This window comes from Festucalex cinctus, chromosome 21 (genome assembly GCF_051991245.1).
Source record: "Festucalex cinctus isolate MCC-2025b chromosome 21, RoL_Fcin_1.0, whole genome shotgun sequence".
In the NCBI taxonomy this organism is placed as follows: domain Eukaryota; kingdom Metazoa; phylum Chordata; class Actinopteri; order Syngnathiformes; family Syngnathidae; genus Festucalex; species Festucalex cinctus.
This window is the reverse complement of record NC_135431.1, coordinates 17,056,821-17,076,343: the sequence shown is the minus strand read 5'-3', so window position 1 is coordinate 17,076,343 and position 19,523 is coordinate 17,056,821. Positions and strand designations below refer to the sequence as shown.

General features: G+C 38.0%; 1 protein-coding gene across 2 annotated transcripts in view; it reads right to left on the bottom strand.

Moving 5' to 3' along the window:
* The window catches only part of map3k5 (mitogen-activated protein kinase kinase kinase 5), a 61,315-nt gene that overhangs the window by 22,368 nt on the left and 19,424 nt on the right, over nucleotides 1–19,523 (bottom strand). For both annotated transcript variants that reach the window (XM_077509851.1, XM_077509852.1), the window contains exons 6-15: nucleotides 18,451–18,557; nucleotides 14,219–14,389; nucleotides 13,035–13,147; nucleotides 11,338–11,497; nucleotides 10,885–11,038; nucleotides 9,987–10,094; nucleotides 9,093–9,145; nucleotides 6,900–6,995; nucleotides 2,843–2,924; nucleotides 1,964–2,097 (exon numbers count right to left, since the gene is read on the bottom strand). In XM_077509851.1, the coding sequence (XP_077365977.1) occupies nucleotides 1,964–2,097; nucleotides 2,843–2,924; nucleotides 6,900–6,995; nucleotides 9,093–9,145; nucleotides 9,987–10,094; nucleotides 10,885–11,038; nucleotides 11,338–11,497; nucleotides 13,035–13,147; nucleotides 14,219–14,389; nucleotides 18,451–18,557 (1,178 nt within the window). The remainder of the gene's footprint in view (nucleotides 1–1,963; nucleotides 2,098–2,842; nucleotides 2,925–6,899; nucleotides 6,996–9,092; nucleotides 9,146–9,986; nucleotides 10,095–10,884; nucleotides 11,039–11,337; nucleotides 11,498–13,034; nucleotides 13,148–14,218; nucleotides 14,390–18,450; nucleotides 18,558–19,523) is intronic.

Sequence of the window (19,523 nt, the reverse complement as noted above, 5' to 3'; positions counted from 1 at the left end):
AACAATAGCAAGAGTTCTGCGCCGTGCTCTACTTGTTTTGTTTACATTTCAGTAGCATCACCATTCAAGCGACTTCCGTGTTTCCGTGCTCGCGACACGGCGCGCGCGCGCGCAACGAGTGACAACATACAAATGGAGACAGTTAGCAGAAGCCGGTGCCGTACATCTCTGTATTTCCCATGGCTATCGAGTCCTCTCGGTGCACTTGTATGTCTCGGGCCGGCGTTGGTACTGCGCGCGAGCCAAAAAGAATAACTCCCGTGACGATCCAATGCATGGATTCAAACGACACAGGTATGTCCCACAGCCAACACACCAGCTAAGCTAAAAGCACACTGCAAGTATCTCATTTCTCAGTTTGTGGCTCCCTGTCAATGTCTACAACTAGCATGAGCAGCAGATAGGAGAACTGAGACGTGCCCGCGATTACGACAGCCCAAAAAACAAAATATAAACAGTAGTGATTCTGTGGTCATCATCGTGTCTCAGATTAAAAAAACAAAAAAAGATGTCATACATTAACCAAAAATGAAAGTGATGACAAAAGAAAAAAAAATTGTTAAATACAAAAATTGTTGATTAAAAAGGGAAATGAACTTTTGGAAATATTTTTGCATATATTAAGTGGTTAAAATGTGTTTGATAGATTTATTGTTCCATAAGGTGGCTTCATATTTCTTTTGGCTGGACGGTAGGTTTATTTCATGTCTTAAATTTATGTTTCTGAAATACTTCACAATGTGCAAATATTCTGTTTAATTGTGTTGGTGTCTGTCTAAAGGTTAAATATTTATATTTAACATTAAATTATCAACCTTTTGTTTTCCTGATCCTTATTTTGAAGAGAAAAAACAAACAAACCAAAAAACAATTATAACTGTCAATAACTACTAATAAATATTTAAACTGATACATGTGTACACACTGGAATAGCGGAACAAACAAACAATAGAGGAATTGAGGGGATTTTCATTTTCAACCTGGATAGATTTTTATTTTTTGTTTTATAAAAAGTATTTACATTACAAGAAGTCAAGAGAGACTGCCTATTTTGTTTTTCATTAAAAAAAACTTTATTTTCATGTTAAAAATGCACTTTCAATAAAGTATTTGGAACTCCGTTTCTACTGCATTATTTTTATGTTGAGATGGTGTTATCGGCAGCTGCTGAAAGTAACTAAAAAAGTAACTTTTAATCTAACTTAGTTACTTTTAAAATCAAGTAATCAGTAACGCAATTTAGTTACTTTTAAAACCAAGTAATCAGTAAAGTAACTAAGTTACTTTTTCAAGGTAACTGTGGCAACACTGCATATGACAATACTCATATCACTTTTTATTGAATGAACTCTTCTGAACTTTAAGAAGTAATCTAATTCCACATCTACTTGAAATCATAACCTGACATGGTGACATGCCAAAAAAAAAAAGCCAACATGGCAGCAGTACTTTTTAAACCACACACCAAATCTGTCAGGTTGCACCCTTTCTGAATTATTCAGCCACATTCTCGCCGCTTTGTGCCGCCAAGACATATGGTGAGTGTCTCTGTGTGCCAGTGTCATCACTCAGTCTGGGTGTCTGCCTGCTGCACTTCTTTGCTCAGAGCAGCCTCTCATGTGCGCTCAATCTAAGCCTCAAAGCACCAGACACATTTTTTGATCTGGGCTTCTCACTTTCACTTCAGAGCGGAAACTTTCCAATGAGATGAACAAGAAAAGACTTGTCTGTGGCGAAAACCGAGAATCCTCCAAAACGTGTTGTATTAACATGGACTAATTCTGTGTCACTGATAGAGCGGCTTTTTTTTTCGCTAAAAACAAATGACGGTGGAACCTCAAGTTACAAACTTTATTGGCTCTGTGTGCTTGTTTGTAACCTGAAACGTTTATGTTGAAATGAATAAAAACACAATTTATTCCAGTCCCTAAATGAAGTCGTACTTAAAGCCTCGATGTCTCACCTGCTGTCTCTCTCTGGTATCTCCTTGATGGCCAGTCGGACCTGGTTGCTGAGGTCTCGGCCTGCGTACACCACTCCAAACGTGCCTTTTCCCAGAACCACCCGCTCGCCGTGTTCGTCATACTCGTAGTCGTACTGCAGGGACAATTTCATACACTGTATTGCATAAGTAAGAAACAATGTTGATTTTGGTTTGAGATCACCGGTTCTTAACTCATTTGCTTCCAAAAACGTATAAATACGTTCTATTGTAAATGCCCCAAAGACATATTTATACGTTTTTATGCATTTTTTTTTTTTTGCACACGTTCAGAAGGCTTTGATGCAGCCTCTCAACTGCACAGAACGGTTGAAGAAATGCTAGTTATTACACAAACAGCCAGCAGGTGGCAGCACAGCAAAGGAGAGCAACCAGGGCCATGTTGAAAAAAAGCTCAAATACTCGCAATTCTAATTAGATTTATGAATAATGATGAAACTTAGCTATGTTCTAATGCTAATTGCTGCAAAACGGAAAAAAGATAGAAACATACTTTTTTGTTCCTGATGAAAGAAGAGACTAATCTTTCTTTTGGTAGGTTCCATGCTTTTATAGCAATAGAACACAATATTCTGTGGGCCTTGCAAAATCAGTCTAAATCCAGTAAAACAGTATTGAAGGGGGTTGCTTCAGTGAAAATGGCTGGGAGTGAATGAGTTCATAAGGGTGTGGTCCTAAATATATGCAAATAAAGCAGCAGTCACTGGTTTTGTTCTTCCAAAAAAGCAGGTGCAAAGTCTCATCATGCAAATTGTGATGAAAATGTGGCCAAGTGTTGTTCTTACATACTTAATAGGAGTTTAAACAAAAACAAAAACAAAACAGTGTATTATTTTTCACCTCTAAGGCATCAGTATCGCAGTCTCCCTCGTCTGGACCTCGCCACGCCTCCTCAGTGATGCTGTTGACCAGATCGCAGAACCTGACAAAGACACGCCTACTTAGTCCAAAAAATTTTACCCTGATTGATAAGAAGTTAAAAATAAATAAATAAATAAATAAATCACCTAAAAACAGGTAGTCCTCTCGTTACGAACAGCCGACTTACGAACATTCGAAGATACGAACAAAGGTTGAATGTCCATAAATGCCGTATTTCGCTCGCAAATTAATATTTTTAAGCATGCGCTGCATCATACATTATGGTACAGTACTGTACTGTAATGAAGTTCTATCTCTTCAGCTTCGAAATTACTTGAATCTGACTTGGCAGTCGCCATCTTGACTTGTCCTGACAACATTACACCAACTTCAGCAGACTCACATGAACTCAACTTGATAACTCTTCCCCCATTTATTTTGCATATTTTGTTTTTATTGCATTGTTCAGTGTAAAAATTCAATTTAATTTACTGTGAGAAAAAGTGGTTCATATAATAGATGGATGATGTAATTTAATGTATTTTTTATTTAATTTATGTACTGTATAGACAATATATACTGTATATAATTTAATTTGTTTCATTTTTCAATTTTTAAAAAAATATATTTTTATTTTATTTTACTTTTTAAAAATTTCATAAAATTTTATTTTGCAAAAAAATGTAATGTGATTTGACTTACTAATGCGACGCGGAAATTGAATTTACTGTGAGGAAAAGTGGTTCATATGGATGGATTGATGATGTAAGTTAATGTATTTTTTATTTAATTTATGTACTGTATAGAAAATATACTATATATAATTTGTTTTATTTTTTTAACATTTTTATTTTTTTTTAAATGATTTAATAAAATTTTACTTTAATGCAACTCAACTTATAAATTCGACTTACAATCGGAAATGTAATTTACTGTGAGGAAAAGTGGTTCAGATGATGGATGGATGGATTTAATGTATTTTTAATTTATGTACTTTATAGATTTTTTTAAACATATTTTTATGTCATTTTTTTAAAATTAATTTCATAAATGTTATTTTGAAATAACTTTAATGTGAGTGGACTTAAAAACTCGACTTACAAACAACCTCTCGGACACATTGTGTTCGTTAGCCGAGGACTACTTGCACCCTGAATTCAGCGATTTATTTCAAATTACATCATATCACCATTTCATTCCATTTAAGTCAAGATTTGCATTTTTTGTTTCAACTGTTAACTTTCAGCATACGATAAAACAGCTATTATTATCAAGTATTTGGCCGGGGCTTTTATCCAGACGGTGTTTCAATATGTTTACAAGCGCACCTCCCACACACGCAGCCACAACGATAACGACCTTTAACACCCCTCAGCGCACACAACCTGAGATGTAGCACGTTGTCATCCTGCCGTATGGTGCGCATGGAGGTGCCGCACGTGTGCGTACGTACATGGTCCCCACAGTCACTTCTTTATGCTCTATTATGCAAAGAAGAGCGCCATGACAACAGCAGGCATGACTCATTGACGCTCACATGCCACATTATGGCGCTCGGAAGAGTCTGATGTGAACGCTCAAGTGTTTGGTGAGTGAGGATCAGGAAATGGAGCGAGGTGTGTTGGCAGGGACGGCAGCGGCGGTGTGTGAAATGTAGCACCAGAGGGCTCAAGCGTGGATCGTCATTGCATGAGATAATTCCTCCTCAGGACAAAAAACCATCAAGTTATACATCCTATTGATTTTTAGTTTGTGATCATAAAATGGCCACAAGAGGGCACCGTCTATTTTATCAACTGACGTACCATAATAGTTGGAGAAAATATTTTATTCATCATTGGCACCTCCACAATTTTGCACATTTTTAAGTGACTTTTTTTTTTAAATGAGTTTTTACATTATATAGAAGTCCAAATTTAGAGTTGCAAGCCTTTACAGTATGCCAGAAAATACCAAGCTGCATTGAGGTTTACTTGACGAGCTGCAACGTGATTGAGAGAAAGAAAAAAAGAGGCAGAGAAGATCCCCAACGATAACTTCAGCACTAATATCAAAGCAGAGAGAATATATGCCTGTGAGTATCTGCATCTCTGTGGGTTCTACCAGTTCTTAGAACATGTATGCTAACTTCGCTTAGCCTGTTAGCATCAAGAAAGCGGAACCTCGTTCGTCGACATTATATGGTTCAGTTGAACTCTTTGCTGTTTTAATAATAAGTATATAATAATACACAATGTGGGGTGGCACGGTGAGTGAGCGGTTAGCACGTTCGCTTCCCAGTTCTGAGGACTCGGGTTTGAGTCCAGGCCTTACTGGGTGGAGATTGCATGTTCTCCCCGTGCCTGCGTGGGTCTTCTCCGGGTACTCCGGTCTCCTCCCACATTCCAAAGACATGCATGGCAGGTTAATTGGGCGCTCCGAATTGTCCCTAGGTGTGCTTGTGAGTGTGGATTGTGAGTTGTTTGTCCCTGTGTGCCCTGTGATTGGCTGGCAACCAGTTCAGGGTGTACCCCGCCTACTGCCCAAAGCAGCTGGGATGTGCTCCGGCACCCCCGCTACCCTTGTAAGGAATAAGTGGTCAAGAAAATGGATGGATGGATAATACACAATGTTTATTTTTTTTAATAAAAGAATTTTAAAAACAATACTTAAAAATTAGTGTTGTTCCGATACCGATACTGGTATCGGCAGAGGTGCCGATACTGCATTAAAACAGTGGTATCGGTATCGGTGACTACTCACAAGTAATATGCCGATACCATTAATTCCAACGCTAATATAGGATTTTGGATGCAGAATCTTGTGCCTTGCTGGTGCACGACATTCACTGGTATGTGACATGTTCACTGCATGCCGATCTAAGATATCCTATTGGCCCTTGAATGCTCTGAACCAATGGCAGGACAGCTTTTTCATGTTGAGGAAAAAACAAATCTTAAGTGTCGGTATGGTATCAGTATCGGCCGATACTGCAAAGCTGGGTATCGGTATCGGGAGCCAAAAAACGGTATCGGAACAACACTATTAAAAATTGTATGTCACTAATTTGTTCCCCAAAACGTATAAATATGTTCTATTTTAAATATTACCATTGTCCCAAAGACGTATTTAAATATATATATATATATATATATATATATATTTTTAGTCCAGAGCATACAGAAGACTTTGATGCAGCCTCTGAATTGAAGAGAATGGTTGAAGCAATGGTAGTTATTACAAAAACGGCTAGCAGGTGGCAGCAGAGTAGAAGAGATTAACCAGGGCCATGATGAAAACTAGCTGCTTTCCCCACAGTTTTAAACAGAGTTGTGAATAATGATGAAACTTAGCTATATTCTAATACTAAATGCTGCAAAACGTAAACCGATAGAAATATACTTTTTTTTCCGAGATGAAAGAAGAGACTCTAATCTTTCTTTTGGTAGGTTCCATGTTTTTATATCAAGGGAACACAATATTCTGTGTGCCTTGCAAAATCAGTCAAAATTCAGTAAAACAGCCGGGAGCGAAGGGGGTTGCTTCAGTCAAAATGGATGCCAGTGAATGAGTTAAATAATACACAATGTTTAATTGTTGTTGTTGTTGTTTTTTTTATTATTCTACGTGTCACTTTTACAGTAAATTTAAGATGGAAGGAAACAAGCTTTAAGCAAGCACACTTTGCCAAAAATTAATACTAAAAGTGTGTTTTAATAATTAAAATGTGTCAAATGTATGGGAGGAAAAACTATATTAAAAATATTCTTTATATAGTGTTTCTATATAATGGATTTTCACCTATTGCAGTTTGTTCTAGAACACAGTGACAAACAAGGGTTGACAACGTTCATGGCTGATGCAAATTACTTACGCATCACTACGACACCATTTGTGATTTAAATTGCTACATTTCAACCAGCACAACCTGATCTCAGAACGATGATTAATTATACCTGTGTGCAACCAAGCTCCAAGCTTTATGGAACAAATTCCAACCCATAAATAAAACTTTGATATAAAGTTAAAAGTGAAAATAGTGTTGGAGTGCACCGACCTTTTACAGTGCATCTCGGTGCAGAAATAAATCTGGAAGTCCTCTGCATTGTGAAGGACGTAGAGGAAAGCGCTGCGCTCGTCAAACTTGGAGATGCTGAGGAGAGACAGTCGACATATTGACGTGAGAGCAGATATGAGTCACGTGGCCAATCGGTGACATCAGCCAACAAATCTCTGCCTTGACAAGAAAGCCTGGTTTGCTTGCACGCTGCATATAACGCACGATATTCGATATAATAATGACAGTCTGAATAAAAAAACAAAACAAATCTCACTTCCCCATCGAAATGAAAACTTTCATTTGCTGGCTTGCAAGTGAGCCGATGCGAGCAAAATGCACAGTACATGTGGTTAGCGAGCCTGCCATTGTGTCCGACAGGCTCGGTGCAGGCTGAGTGGGCTCCGAGAAGGAGTCGTTACCTAGCAACATGTCAGCCCTCCATTTCTCTGTGATGAAATGGAATTCCTCAGAGAATCGTGGAAAGGCGAAATGTAGACAATTTACTGACTGGCCAAAGCAAACCTATAGAGTACATACATTATGTACATGTGTAATCATGGGCTATAAAACCTCTAATTCGACTAAAAGCTTACTGTCAGACCAGTTCACTTTTTCAATAGGGGATCGTGAAATCGTTTTCAGGGTGATTCTGTTAGTTTTTATTAGTTGTAGTTATTTAACAAATGTGTAGTTTTAGTTAGTTTCAGTATTAGTTTTGTGCGCAATATTTAAAAAAACACCATGGTGCTTTCCAATTGGCTGCTGCTTAGATGACGTCACTTCTATGTGACACACTTTCAAACGTCCTTATTCCGGTTAATATCAAAATAAATGTAATTTTGTAAACATAAAATGTAGTTTCAGTTACCGTATTTTCACGACTATAAGGCACACCTAAAAGCCTTCAATTTTTTGAAAAGCTGACCATGCGCCTTATAATCCAGTGCACCTTATATATGGATCAATATTGAGCCGCAACAGGTCTCGCTGTCAAGCCGCTATCGGTGACCCTGCACGATCAGTGACGCGCATGCGCAGAAGATCCCGCCATCTTGGATTGCTAGATAATACTAACACTTTACCTCAGAGAAAATAATAAAACAGCTGTTTATTCATTTTGGGAGTGAATGGAGTTGTCAGAAAGCTGGTTTGTAATCTATTAATAAAGTTTGACTGACCTATCTGACTGTTTTGTTGACATTCCCTTTAACGCAGCACCATCTAATGGATGCATAATGTAACCCCAGCCTCTACTGTAGCGCCTATATGGAAAAAGTTTGAAAATATGTCAAACATTGAAGGTGCGCCTTATAATGAGGTGCGCCTTATAGTGTGGAAAATACGGTATTTATTTATTTAAAAAAAAAAAAAAGCATTTTCATTAACAAAACTAGGCATGCACGATAATACTATTTCCAACCGATACTGATGAACGAATAATTTAGAAAGTGCCCATGTCGATAACCGATCAGTAAGCCGATAATTCTTTGCAAAATTAACTTAAATACAAATATACTTTCGAGTCCTCCTATAGGTCAAATGATTGCACACACATACTCAGCAATCTTCCACTCAACACCGTGTTCCAACTATGTTTTGAATTTGCATTTTTAGGGTTGGAACACCCATGTAACTAGGGGCGTGAAAACCAAATAAAAAGAGAGGGTGAGGAGAGGATTTTATTGATATCTCTGCTTCAATGACAACCAGTAACTCATTTTGATTTTGCCAAAACAAAACGGTCATGTTTTAAAAATGCAACAAAAAAACTGCGAGGGTAACATTTTGTGGAGACACAGTAAAGAAAGCCCACACTTGGGACTGCCATGTCACCATGATGCACCGTCTGTCAATATGAGGTCGCGTGCATCATGACATCACAAATATGCAACACTTCCATTGGAGAGGGGAGGGGTTGAAGATTTGGGCACAACTTGAGCCACAAATACAAAGGATGGACCAACGTGGCATGTCTATTATTATCGGTGGATTTCTTTATCTGGTTTACTGTATGATATCAAATTGGTCTATAATTGCCGATAATTATGGGCGGATTTTTTTATTATCTGTAAGACGTCAAATTGGTTGATAATTGCCGACAATTATCGGCCACCGATATTATCGTGCATCCCTAAACAAAACAGTTTTTTGAATTTTAGTTTTAGTTCACTAAAATAACCTTGCACTGACCTGACACCTCGCACAGACGTGGCGCTGAAGTTCCACTCGTGAATCCCCTTGTTCTGCAGGACATACCATACACAGCAATGATGCACTGATTAAACCATCAGTGCAGCTTCCCGCACTGAATAAATCTGACTCAGACAACTTGATTTTTATCCCACAAGGGGCAATTTGTTAAATCAGCGTGTGGGATCCAATTTGCTGACAGTTGGACATTGGTAGCATTTATCCAAAAAAATGGGTCGATTGACCTTAAAGTAATGAAACAAATTTGCAGGTATTTTATTTCATTAGCTTCAGGAAATGGTTAGAATGAGCATAAGGGGAGCTGATGTGGGATGTTTATGTGTACTGGTAAACAAGGATTAGGGGAGGTGATTGAATTGCCAGTGAATGAATTCAACAATATGATGAATATGCGGCATAAAAATACAAATATTTAAAAAAATAATAATATTGTGCCCCTTTGTTTTGTTTTTAAAATGATATTTGAAGAATACGGGCGGCACGGTAGTGAAATGGTTAGCACGTCCGCCTCCCAGTACTGAGGACTCCGGTTCGAGTCCAGGCTCCGGCCTTCCTGGGTGGAGTTTGCATGTTCTCCCCATGCCTGCGTGGGTCTTCTCCGGGTACTCCGGTCTCCTCCCACATTCCAAAGACATGCATGACAGGTTTATTCGGAGCTCCAAATTGTCCCTAAGTGTGCTTGTTTGTGTGTGGATGGTTGTTCGTCTCTGTGTGCCCAGTGATTGGCTGGCAACCAGTCCAGGGTGTCCCCTGCCTACTGCCCAAAGCTAGCTGAGATAGGCTCCAGCACCCCCTGCGACCCTTGTGAGGAATAAGCTGTAAAGAAGATGGATGGATTGATGGATATTTGAAGAATACATAAACAAAGCAGACCTTGTCATCAGGAGTGACGTGCCAGATGGACACCGTGTTGTCATCCACGTCTTTGTTTATGGACAAATATGAAGGCTGGTAGACTTTAGTTGGCTCCAATATCAACACCTGGGTTAAGAATACAAATCGGTCTTACATATGACATCATTGCAGAGTCAACCCTTTTACTGCCCAAAACGTTTAATAACAATTAGTAAAATCACAATGTATGCCGCCATAAACGTTAAATGATGTCAACTACATTTTTTTTTTTTAAATCAATGGGAAGTGCAACGTTAAATGGAGCGCTGTCTGTTCAATGGATTGTGGAATCAAAAAAAAGCCACTAACTATGGCCAGCAGATGGCAGCACTGTATCTCTTATCAATGGGCTCAAAGTGTATGGAATTAACTATGAAACATGACGGAAGGTTTTCAAGGATGACGTGAATGATCAAAGCCTTTGTCACATTAAATCAAATTGATAGAGCGTCACTAAACCAAAAAAAATATTAGCGTCAAAGTCACTGTTGTGCACAAAATGGATCTAATGTAAAAGTTTTTCTAATTTTTTTGATTTTCCCTTGACTGTCAATCAAATGACCTATTTTCAAATGGTGATTAATAAAGAACGAAACAAGGTAGTAATATACTTTTTTTTAGTTTTTTTTTAATGACAGAATGGAACGCGACCTTTCATGTGGTATCCACCATGCTTATGTAGTAATAGTACACAATATTCTGTTTTCCTTGAAAGATGAGTTAAAATGCTCGAAATCAGCTGGCACTCTAGGGGTTGTTTTTTGGATGTGTGGCAGTAAAAGAGTTAACATGCTTTTTCTTCTTCTTCTTCTTATTATTATTATTATTATTATTAAACAAAGTCCCTTTGTTTTATAAAGAACTTGTTCACACTCACAGGAAATCTCACAGATGAGACATCTTTTTTGGTGGCCTCGACTAAAAAGTCCATCCAGAAGTCCATCACCTCCAGTTTGGGAGCTGGCTGTTCCACGCAGGGCTTCTTGAAGTGCTGATAGATCAGTATGGTCTCCACCAAGGAACGAAGATACCTGAAATCAATGTCGAAATCTGCAAAAACTGCGCACTCAACCTATTTTCAAAAACAATGTTTGAATAGAAGGCGTTTGCATATGTGTAAACAAGGAGGTGCTGTTCAAACAACGCTTGTGATATTTCCTCCATGCTAAATAAGCCAAATGCTCGCACACGGGCCGCAGATGGCTTGTAAAGCTCCTTGAAACGAAAGTGGAGCACATTTCAGATCACAGACACCTGCTGGAGATGGATGGAAGCCAAAAGTTTTTTTTTTTTTTTTTTTTTTTTGGTCTTGCCATTTGCGTCTCCTCACCAGATGGGTGCTTTGAGTTTGAAGAGCTTCTCGGAGGCCTGGATGACCCTGGTGTTGTCGCAGGCCAGGATGCTGGCGCCCAGGAAGAAGCCCACATCCCAGTAACTCTGCAACTTGTCCAAGCTGCCCTTTTTACCCAGCAGGCTGCTCAGCTTCACCCCTGCAACAAGATGATGAGACGCGTTAGGTTTACGACGTTATGTTGCTATGGAGGTCAAATTTGTAGACTGGTTTGTGTGATTAAGGGGAAATCATAAGCAGGTTTTAGGAAGGCCATTGTAAGGAGTAGCGGCCTGATTCTTTGCATTCCTGAGCGCCTCTAAAGCTTTCACACCATGACGCCCGTTTGCTTCGATTAAAAGCGAGGCGGATCAGAACAATGAAAAGTAAACCACAGACTCTAAATAAACAAAAATACCAGTTTGGTGAGCATCTGATTTTTCTAGGTTTCCAATTTATAAAAAGTTCCCATTCCTACAACCATCATTTGTGCTACAAGAGCGCATTAAAATGGAGTGGGAAATAAAAAGAGGGAACGTCCATCTTTCATCACGAGGCAGGAAAATGACACAATTTCTCTCATCCAATTAGCAAATAAAAACAATGTAAATGAAAATTATATTACCAAATTTAGTGGACGATAATCACACTTTTTTGTAATAGTCGGGCTGGTCCTATGACTTTTACTCAGGCGCGACATTTAAAAACTAGAGATCGGACTGGCACCCAAAATCCCCATTTCCTAATTGTGTCGGCAGTAGCGAACAAGTAGCAGAAACATTTGTCTTTTTAGCTTAAAATGGCTTCCCCTCAACTAGACTTCTGTGTCGCAGCAACACAAAAGTTTTTCTTTTTAGTTGAACACATTCACTCCCAGCTATTTTAACTGACGCAACCCCCTTCGCTCCCGGCTGTTTTACTGGATTTTGACTGATTTTGCAAGGCCCACAGAACATTGTGTTCGAATGCTATAAAAACATGGAACCAACCAAAAGAAAGATTAGTGTCTCATCTTTCATCAAGAAAAAAAAAGAAGTATTTCTATCTGTTTCAGTTTTGCAGCAGTTAGCATTAGAATATAGCTAAGTTTCATCATTAGTCACAAATCTGCTTAGAATTGTGGGGAAACAGCTTGTTTTCATCATGGCCCAGGTTGATCTATTATACTCTACTGCCACCTGCTGGCCGTTTTTATAATTACTACCATTTTTTTCACCCGTTCTCTGCAGTTGAGAGGCTGCATCAAAGCCTTCTGTTTGCTCTAGCATAAAAAAACAAACGTCTAAATACGTCTTTGGGATACTTAATACATTTAAAATATAATGGTGGAAGCTAGCATGCTAAGCTAAGTGATACGTTAATCGCCATGACTATTACTTCTACTATCTTTTGGTGGTTGGCTAATACTTTTGGTGCAATGCAGCCACCTTCTTTAGCATGCTAAACAAAATGGTGGCAGTATTTCCTTATTTGAAAAATACATAAAGTCCATTTGGGATATTAATTAAAATTATTTTCTATGATAATAAAATATCACGGCATATTCAAATTAGGACTGGCCGTTCCTTTTTTTGTTTTTTGTTTTGTTTTGTTATTTTTTTTAATATTACTTTAATGGGATGGGAGTTTTGAAATTGTCACATAAGTCAACATGTTAGCTAAGACTGAAACCACACAAATAGACAAATTCTACTCACCGACTTTGCGAAGCTCGAAAGATGTTTCAAACTGGTGTCCAGCCGCCAGGAGCAGAACAGCATAGTTGATACCAGAGTGCAGCGTCGGCTCCGACTCAAAGCCCATTTTAAACCTGGATAGACGAGGACAAACAACTTTAATAAACATGTTTCGTCCAACAAATGCGTCATCTAGATTCTCGAACATGACTTTCCTGCAGCTCGGTGAAACACTTCGAGTTAGAAATCGCAATTAGAGCCATATTGAGTCGGGGGGCCGCAAAACGACAGCAGCATTTGTCTAATGAGTAATAATGTTCATCTGAGGGAATGAAGGTTATTAGGAACCGCTGCTGTGTTGTGACAGGCCAATAACAGCCAGATGGGACTTCTTGTAATACGTCAAGCGATATGAGAACCCGAAAGCAATTTGCACTCAACAGCAATCAACAATTTCATGTTGTTTTATTCATCGCTCCACTGCGGAGTTAGCTCACGTCAGCTTGTACAAAATGGCTTGCATGATTCCAAATACAGTCTTCCCCCGCTGTACCGCGATTCATTGTTGGCGTCGCACAGAAGTTCCGTTTATGCAAATTTTCCTATAGAAAACATACATCAGATGCACTTCTCTAGCTGAGTTGGTGTCAAATTTTAACTTAAGCTAATAAAAATTTCATGCAGCAATTCTGGAGGTGAAAAAAAAAAAAGGAAGAATCACAAAAAGGAAGCTGCCAGAAAAATAATCTGCATTTCCGAGAATAGCACTTCCACCAACATTTAGAATTAGCAAAAATAAAACCACAACTTAAGTTTGGCCTGAAGCATTAAACTAATTTAAAAAATACCAAACAATCAAATGATTTAGGCTGTAACAATCAATTTCCCTAAAATGCTTGATGGGCGAGAAAATAACCGCAACGATACTTTATCTCACTTTATTTATATTGCTAGCTCAATTCTGATTTAATGCCTATGTATGATATTTTTTTCCAAGTGACACCATTCTGCTATACATTTAAAAAAAAATGTAAAATAATAAACAAATAAAGATTAAATCATTGAGTTGGCCCTTAATTCTTTCAATCAGACTTGCATTGTTGCAACAACAAAGTTCCCAAATCTGACAATGTGCTCAATTCTGTGTAATTGCGTCACTGTCCAATGATGAAATGTCACACACGCACCCCTTTTGTCTCACTCACCAGTGTGTGCCGCTGTCTCTGCTTTGAGTGTCTGCGAAATGCGATTCCAGGAACATGTCCTTGTAGATCCGCCCCAGCAGGCAGTAGATGTCCGAGGCCACCTGCTCCTCGGCCTCCACTAGGGGCAGCATGATGTCCAGGGCTTTCTGTCTGTCGCCTGGCTGGTTCCTCCTGTGTGCATAAACACCAAACAAAAGCACAAAAGCATGAAGTGCTAGACTAGCTGCTACTTTCAAACAATAATTAGAATTTTTAAGAGTATTATCAGAGCTGTCAACTTTTAGAGATTCTGCATTAAGAGCAGCGATCGGTGTTAGCCTCAATACGTTAGCTTACGCCTAATGTTCAACCCTCCACTAGCATCCAACATATTACATCATCGGAGCCACTGGCAGAAGAATACGACGCTTTGTCAAACACAGTAGATCGCAATTATCCACCAAGTAACAATTAGCGACTCTCTATTATTATTCTTTGTTCATATTAAAATATAACAGTAGACTGCTAACTGTAACTTAGCTATCAAAAGCAGCAATATGAACTAAATTTACACTTAAAACATGTTGACTTTGGAACACTACTTTAGAGGTCTAGAACATGAACAATCATACGTTTTCCACTGATAGCCATGTACAAAAAAAATGGAAGAATCTAAAGAAAAAAAAAATCTCTCCAGGGACAGCGCTACAACGGGGCTAGGCAGTGCTATAGCCCCCTCAGAAATATGTGCAACCACTTTAGCATTTTATTTTATATTCTAAAATATATTTATAATTTGTTTTCTCAGAACCCCTAATAATTGGTCAAGCCCTCCCGCCAGTCCTGAGAGAAGAAAATCCTGGAGGCAAGGCAAGGCAAGGCAAGGCAAGGCAAGTTTATTTGTATAGCACATTTCATACACAAGGCAACTCAATGTGCTTTACACGAGGAAAGACAACACATAAGCATCAAGAAACAGTAGTTAACATTCAGAGGAAGAAAAATAAATGAAAATAGGTTACAAACTAACAATCTTAAAACATTATTCAACAAACTTTCAAAAATTTAACATAAGGAAGTTTAAAATGATAAAAATAAAAATAAAAATAAAAATAAAAATAAAAATAAAAATAAAAATAAAAATAAAAATAAAAAATAAAAATAAAAATAAAAATGATAATTAAAAAAACACTTAATTAAAGCTGTTTAAAAGTCCCTAATCAAAGGTATAAGAAAAAAGCAAAGCTTTTTTTTAGTTTTTTCACTTCTGTTGGCAGCCTATTCCATCTGTGTGCAGCATAATAGCTAAATGCAGCTTCACCATGTTTGCTTCGAACTCTGGGTTCCACTAGTTGGCCCAAGTCTGTAGATCTCAGAGCCCTGCTGGGTTTGTACTCAATCAGCATTTCTTGGATATATTCAGGACCCAAACCATTTAGTGATTTATAGACGAGTAGCAGAACTTTAAAATCGATTCTACAGCTGACAGGGAGCCAGTGTAAATCCTTAAGTACTGGAGTAATATGTTCTGATCTTTTTGTTTTGGTTAGAACTCGAGCTGCAGCGTTCTGAATGAGCTGCAATTGTCTCATGTTCTTTTGAGAGAGTCCAGTCAGAAGACCGTTACAGTAATCTAGTCTGCTGGAGATAAAAGCATGGATAAGCTTCTCTTGGTCTGCTTGACGCATGCAGTCCTTCAGTCTGGATATGTTTTTCAGCTGGTAAAAGGCTGTTTTAGTGATGAATTTAATATGATTGCTGAAGGTCAGATCTGAGTCTATTAGTACCCCAAGATTTCGAACTTGGTCTTTAGTTTCTAAAGACAGTGACTCAAGCTGTTTTTTAACAGCAATCCTCTTTTCTTTATTGCCGAAAACAATGAGCTCCGTTTTGTTTTCGTTCAGCTGAAGGAAATTTTGGTTCATCCAGTTGTTAACTTGCTCTAGAGAATGACACAATGCGTTAATAGAACTGCTGTCATTTGGGGACATAGATAAATACAGTTGTGTGTCATCTGCATAACTATGATAGTCAACATCGGTGTTCTGAAGCATTTGACCCAAAGGTAACATATACAGACTGAACAACAGGGGTCCAAGGACTGACCCTTGAGGGACCCCACATATCATGGCCTTTCGATCAGCACCCAAGTTTCCAGCCTATCTAACAGTATATTATGATCAATCGTGTCAAATGCTGCACTGAGGTCCAACAAGACGAGCCATATATGAATGTTGGTATTATGGGTGACAATTATAATTCAAAATATGTTTTTGTATAATAAATAAATAAATAAATAAATAAATAAATAAATAAATTATATTTAGCATTCAAATTGATTTTCAATTTTAATTAAAAAAAATGTGACAAATTATCAACTTTTTTTTTTTTGAAACATATTCAAATTTGTCCTCTGTAGTGGACATTTTAAAACCTGAATATCTCCCACCCAGTGCATATGATTGAATTAACTCCTTTGTGCTCTATAGATGACATTCAGAGCTTTCCAATAATACCAAATGTGTAGGGGTGGGGCTTTGCTACCTTTAATTGCATCATAAAAGAAAAGAAAATGGCTTCACTCAGTGCAAGCACTTTTTCAGAAAGAGGGAAAAGTAATGGTATAACACATTTTATTGAACAAATTTAGGCCTTAAATGTTGTTAGCATGTTTTCTATAAGACTCTTAAGAACACAAAGTATAGTTTGAATTATTTTAAACGGTATTTGAGCCAAGCAGTTAAGTTAACTCATTCACTGCCTTTGACAAGTATACTTGTCAATTGTATTTTTTAGAGCGGTGCTAAATGGGGGCAAATCTGAGCATGCTCCACTGTAAATATCAAACTTGGAAACAACTTTACTGATGCCCAACCACCAGTAGATGACATCATAGCCCCATTTTATAGGAAATAAACACAGTTTCAGAGTCCATGGGAGAAATGGCTGTATTTTGGCAAACCTACATTTTTCTGCTGTCAATTATAAAAGAACGGGACGGGACAAAAAGTAGGGAGTCTATTCTGTTATTTGGTAGATTCGGTTTATATATAATTATTGAATGGAATATCACGTGAGTATTGGAAATGTAAAAATTTTCTATAATGACTGTCAGTGAATGAGTTAAAAAAAAAAGTCCTCTGTAGTGGACACATCATAGCTTAAAAAATTTTTTTAAAAAAAAATTCTTTTTTCAAAAATTACTTTTCCAGTATTCCAGATACTTCACAAAGATTGGGAAATATCACAACAAACATGATTGGACAATATTTTTTTTCCTGGTTGTCAGGAAGAAAATTATTATTATCATTCATTTTTTCATTATCATGCAATTTCAAGTCTCACCACAGTTATCTATAGACGTATATTTGATTATATACAGGCCAGACTATATATGGATGAACCAGCCAGGACACCGCTCATGGTGCGTTAACGTTGGCATCTGTGCTCAACGGCCACAGATCAGTGAACATGTCTTTGTTTCATGTTATTCATTTGCATGCCACAGAATCACAGTTAGTACCTACAGTAACAACAACTTGACTTCTGCAAAATCAGTTCATCAATTCAATTAACTTGAAAACGACTATTTCTCAAATATATGAGGAAGCCACGCAGTGTTTCTGGGTAGCTTACTTCACCAAAAGACGATTTGCGTGTGTATGATCTTGACCTTGGAGATTAATCTCGATTCTCCAGTTGCATTTTGCATTTATCGCTGTCTGGAATTTGTAACAATAACAGTAAACTCTTTCCAATGTTCCGCTTTGAGCTTGCAATCATTCGTAACATCACTTCCTTGTAAAGGGCAAGTCAGTAAGAGCCAAAACACGGTTTGTCTTGGCACCCTGCGGAAATAGTTCCAAAGTGCTGCCAAATTGTAGAGTCGCACGTGTCATGCTTGCACAACTACAGGGTGCAGCGAGTCAATGGGCGAGGTGGGGGCTCCAAGCCCATTTGTCTTTTCAATAGATCTGCTATGCATATGACTAATAATGATAAAATTACAAAAACCTCACACCTGTATCTTCAATATACAATTCAAATAATAACATTATATATACAATACTTTAGAATTTACAGTGGCTTCCTGTTTGTTTGCATCATGCAAATGAGTATGGGTGCAGCTGCTTTCACTTTCACATTATTTTGCTGACAGTTTAAGGAAGGGAGGAAATGAAGCAGTCGGACGAAAAAAAAAAAAAAAAAAAAAGACAGTTTGTCCGTCCATATTGCGCACTTTGCTGACTCACCTATTCATTGCAAAGGCATAGTGGAACTTCACATGTGGATGCGCCACAAGGTCAAAGGTGGGCAGCTTCTCCAGAGTCTCCACCAGCTTCACTACTGACTCGTAATCCTACACAATAAATAAACACAAACACACTTATGAGCCACTTGGCATCCAAGGACAACGAAGAAGACATCATCCGCTTCGCCGCTAGCAACAATTGTGCGACCCGGATCATGCTGCTTCTACGTTGACTATACCCAAAGCGTGCTTAATAATTCAGCGCAACCTCGACGCCCGCCGTCGCCATGAATTATTCATGAGGCTGAGCGTGCAGCGCGAGGGAGCTGGGAAGTAAGTGACATTGCAATGCACAGACACAAAGGTTAAAAAAAAAAAAAAAAAAGATTTTGTACTCACAATTAATTGCAAATTTTATATATTATATGTAATATTTTTTCCCTAGGTTTTCATACTCTTAACTCTTTTACTGCCACACGTTCTTAAAAAACAACCCCCAATGCCAGCGGATTTCGAGCATTTTATCTCATTTTTCGAAGCAAACAGAATATTGTGTTCTTTTGCTACATAAACAACATGGGTACCACATGAAAGATCGCATTCCATTCTTTCATTAGAAAAAAAAGTAAGTTTCTACCTTATTCCGTTCTTAATAATCACCATTTGAAAATAGGTCATTTGAGTGACACTGAGCGAAAATTGAAAAGAAAAGACACATTTTCTCCACAACAGTGACTTTGATACTAATATTTTTTGTTTTGTGACGCTCTGTCAAATTAGGTTTAATGCTACAAAGCAGGGGTGTCAAACTCATATTAGCTCAGGGGCCACATGGAGGAAAATATATTCGCAATTGGGCCGGATCGGTAAAATTGTAAAATAATTTGTAAAACATTGCCGTCAATTACATGCAGATTTTCGCTATTTGTGGGCCAGCCCTAAATTGTGGGGCGCATCTGTACAAATATTGTCCTAAATTTTTTTTGCATAAACCTGTATATTGTTCACTGATTGTGTGCCGGGTGCCGTTAATGAAGTTATAAGGACGTTAATCCTTGTCATATGTGTAGTTGA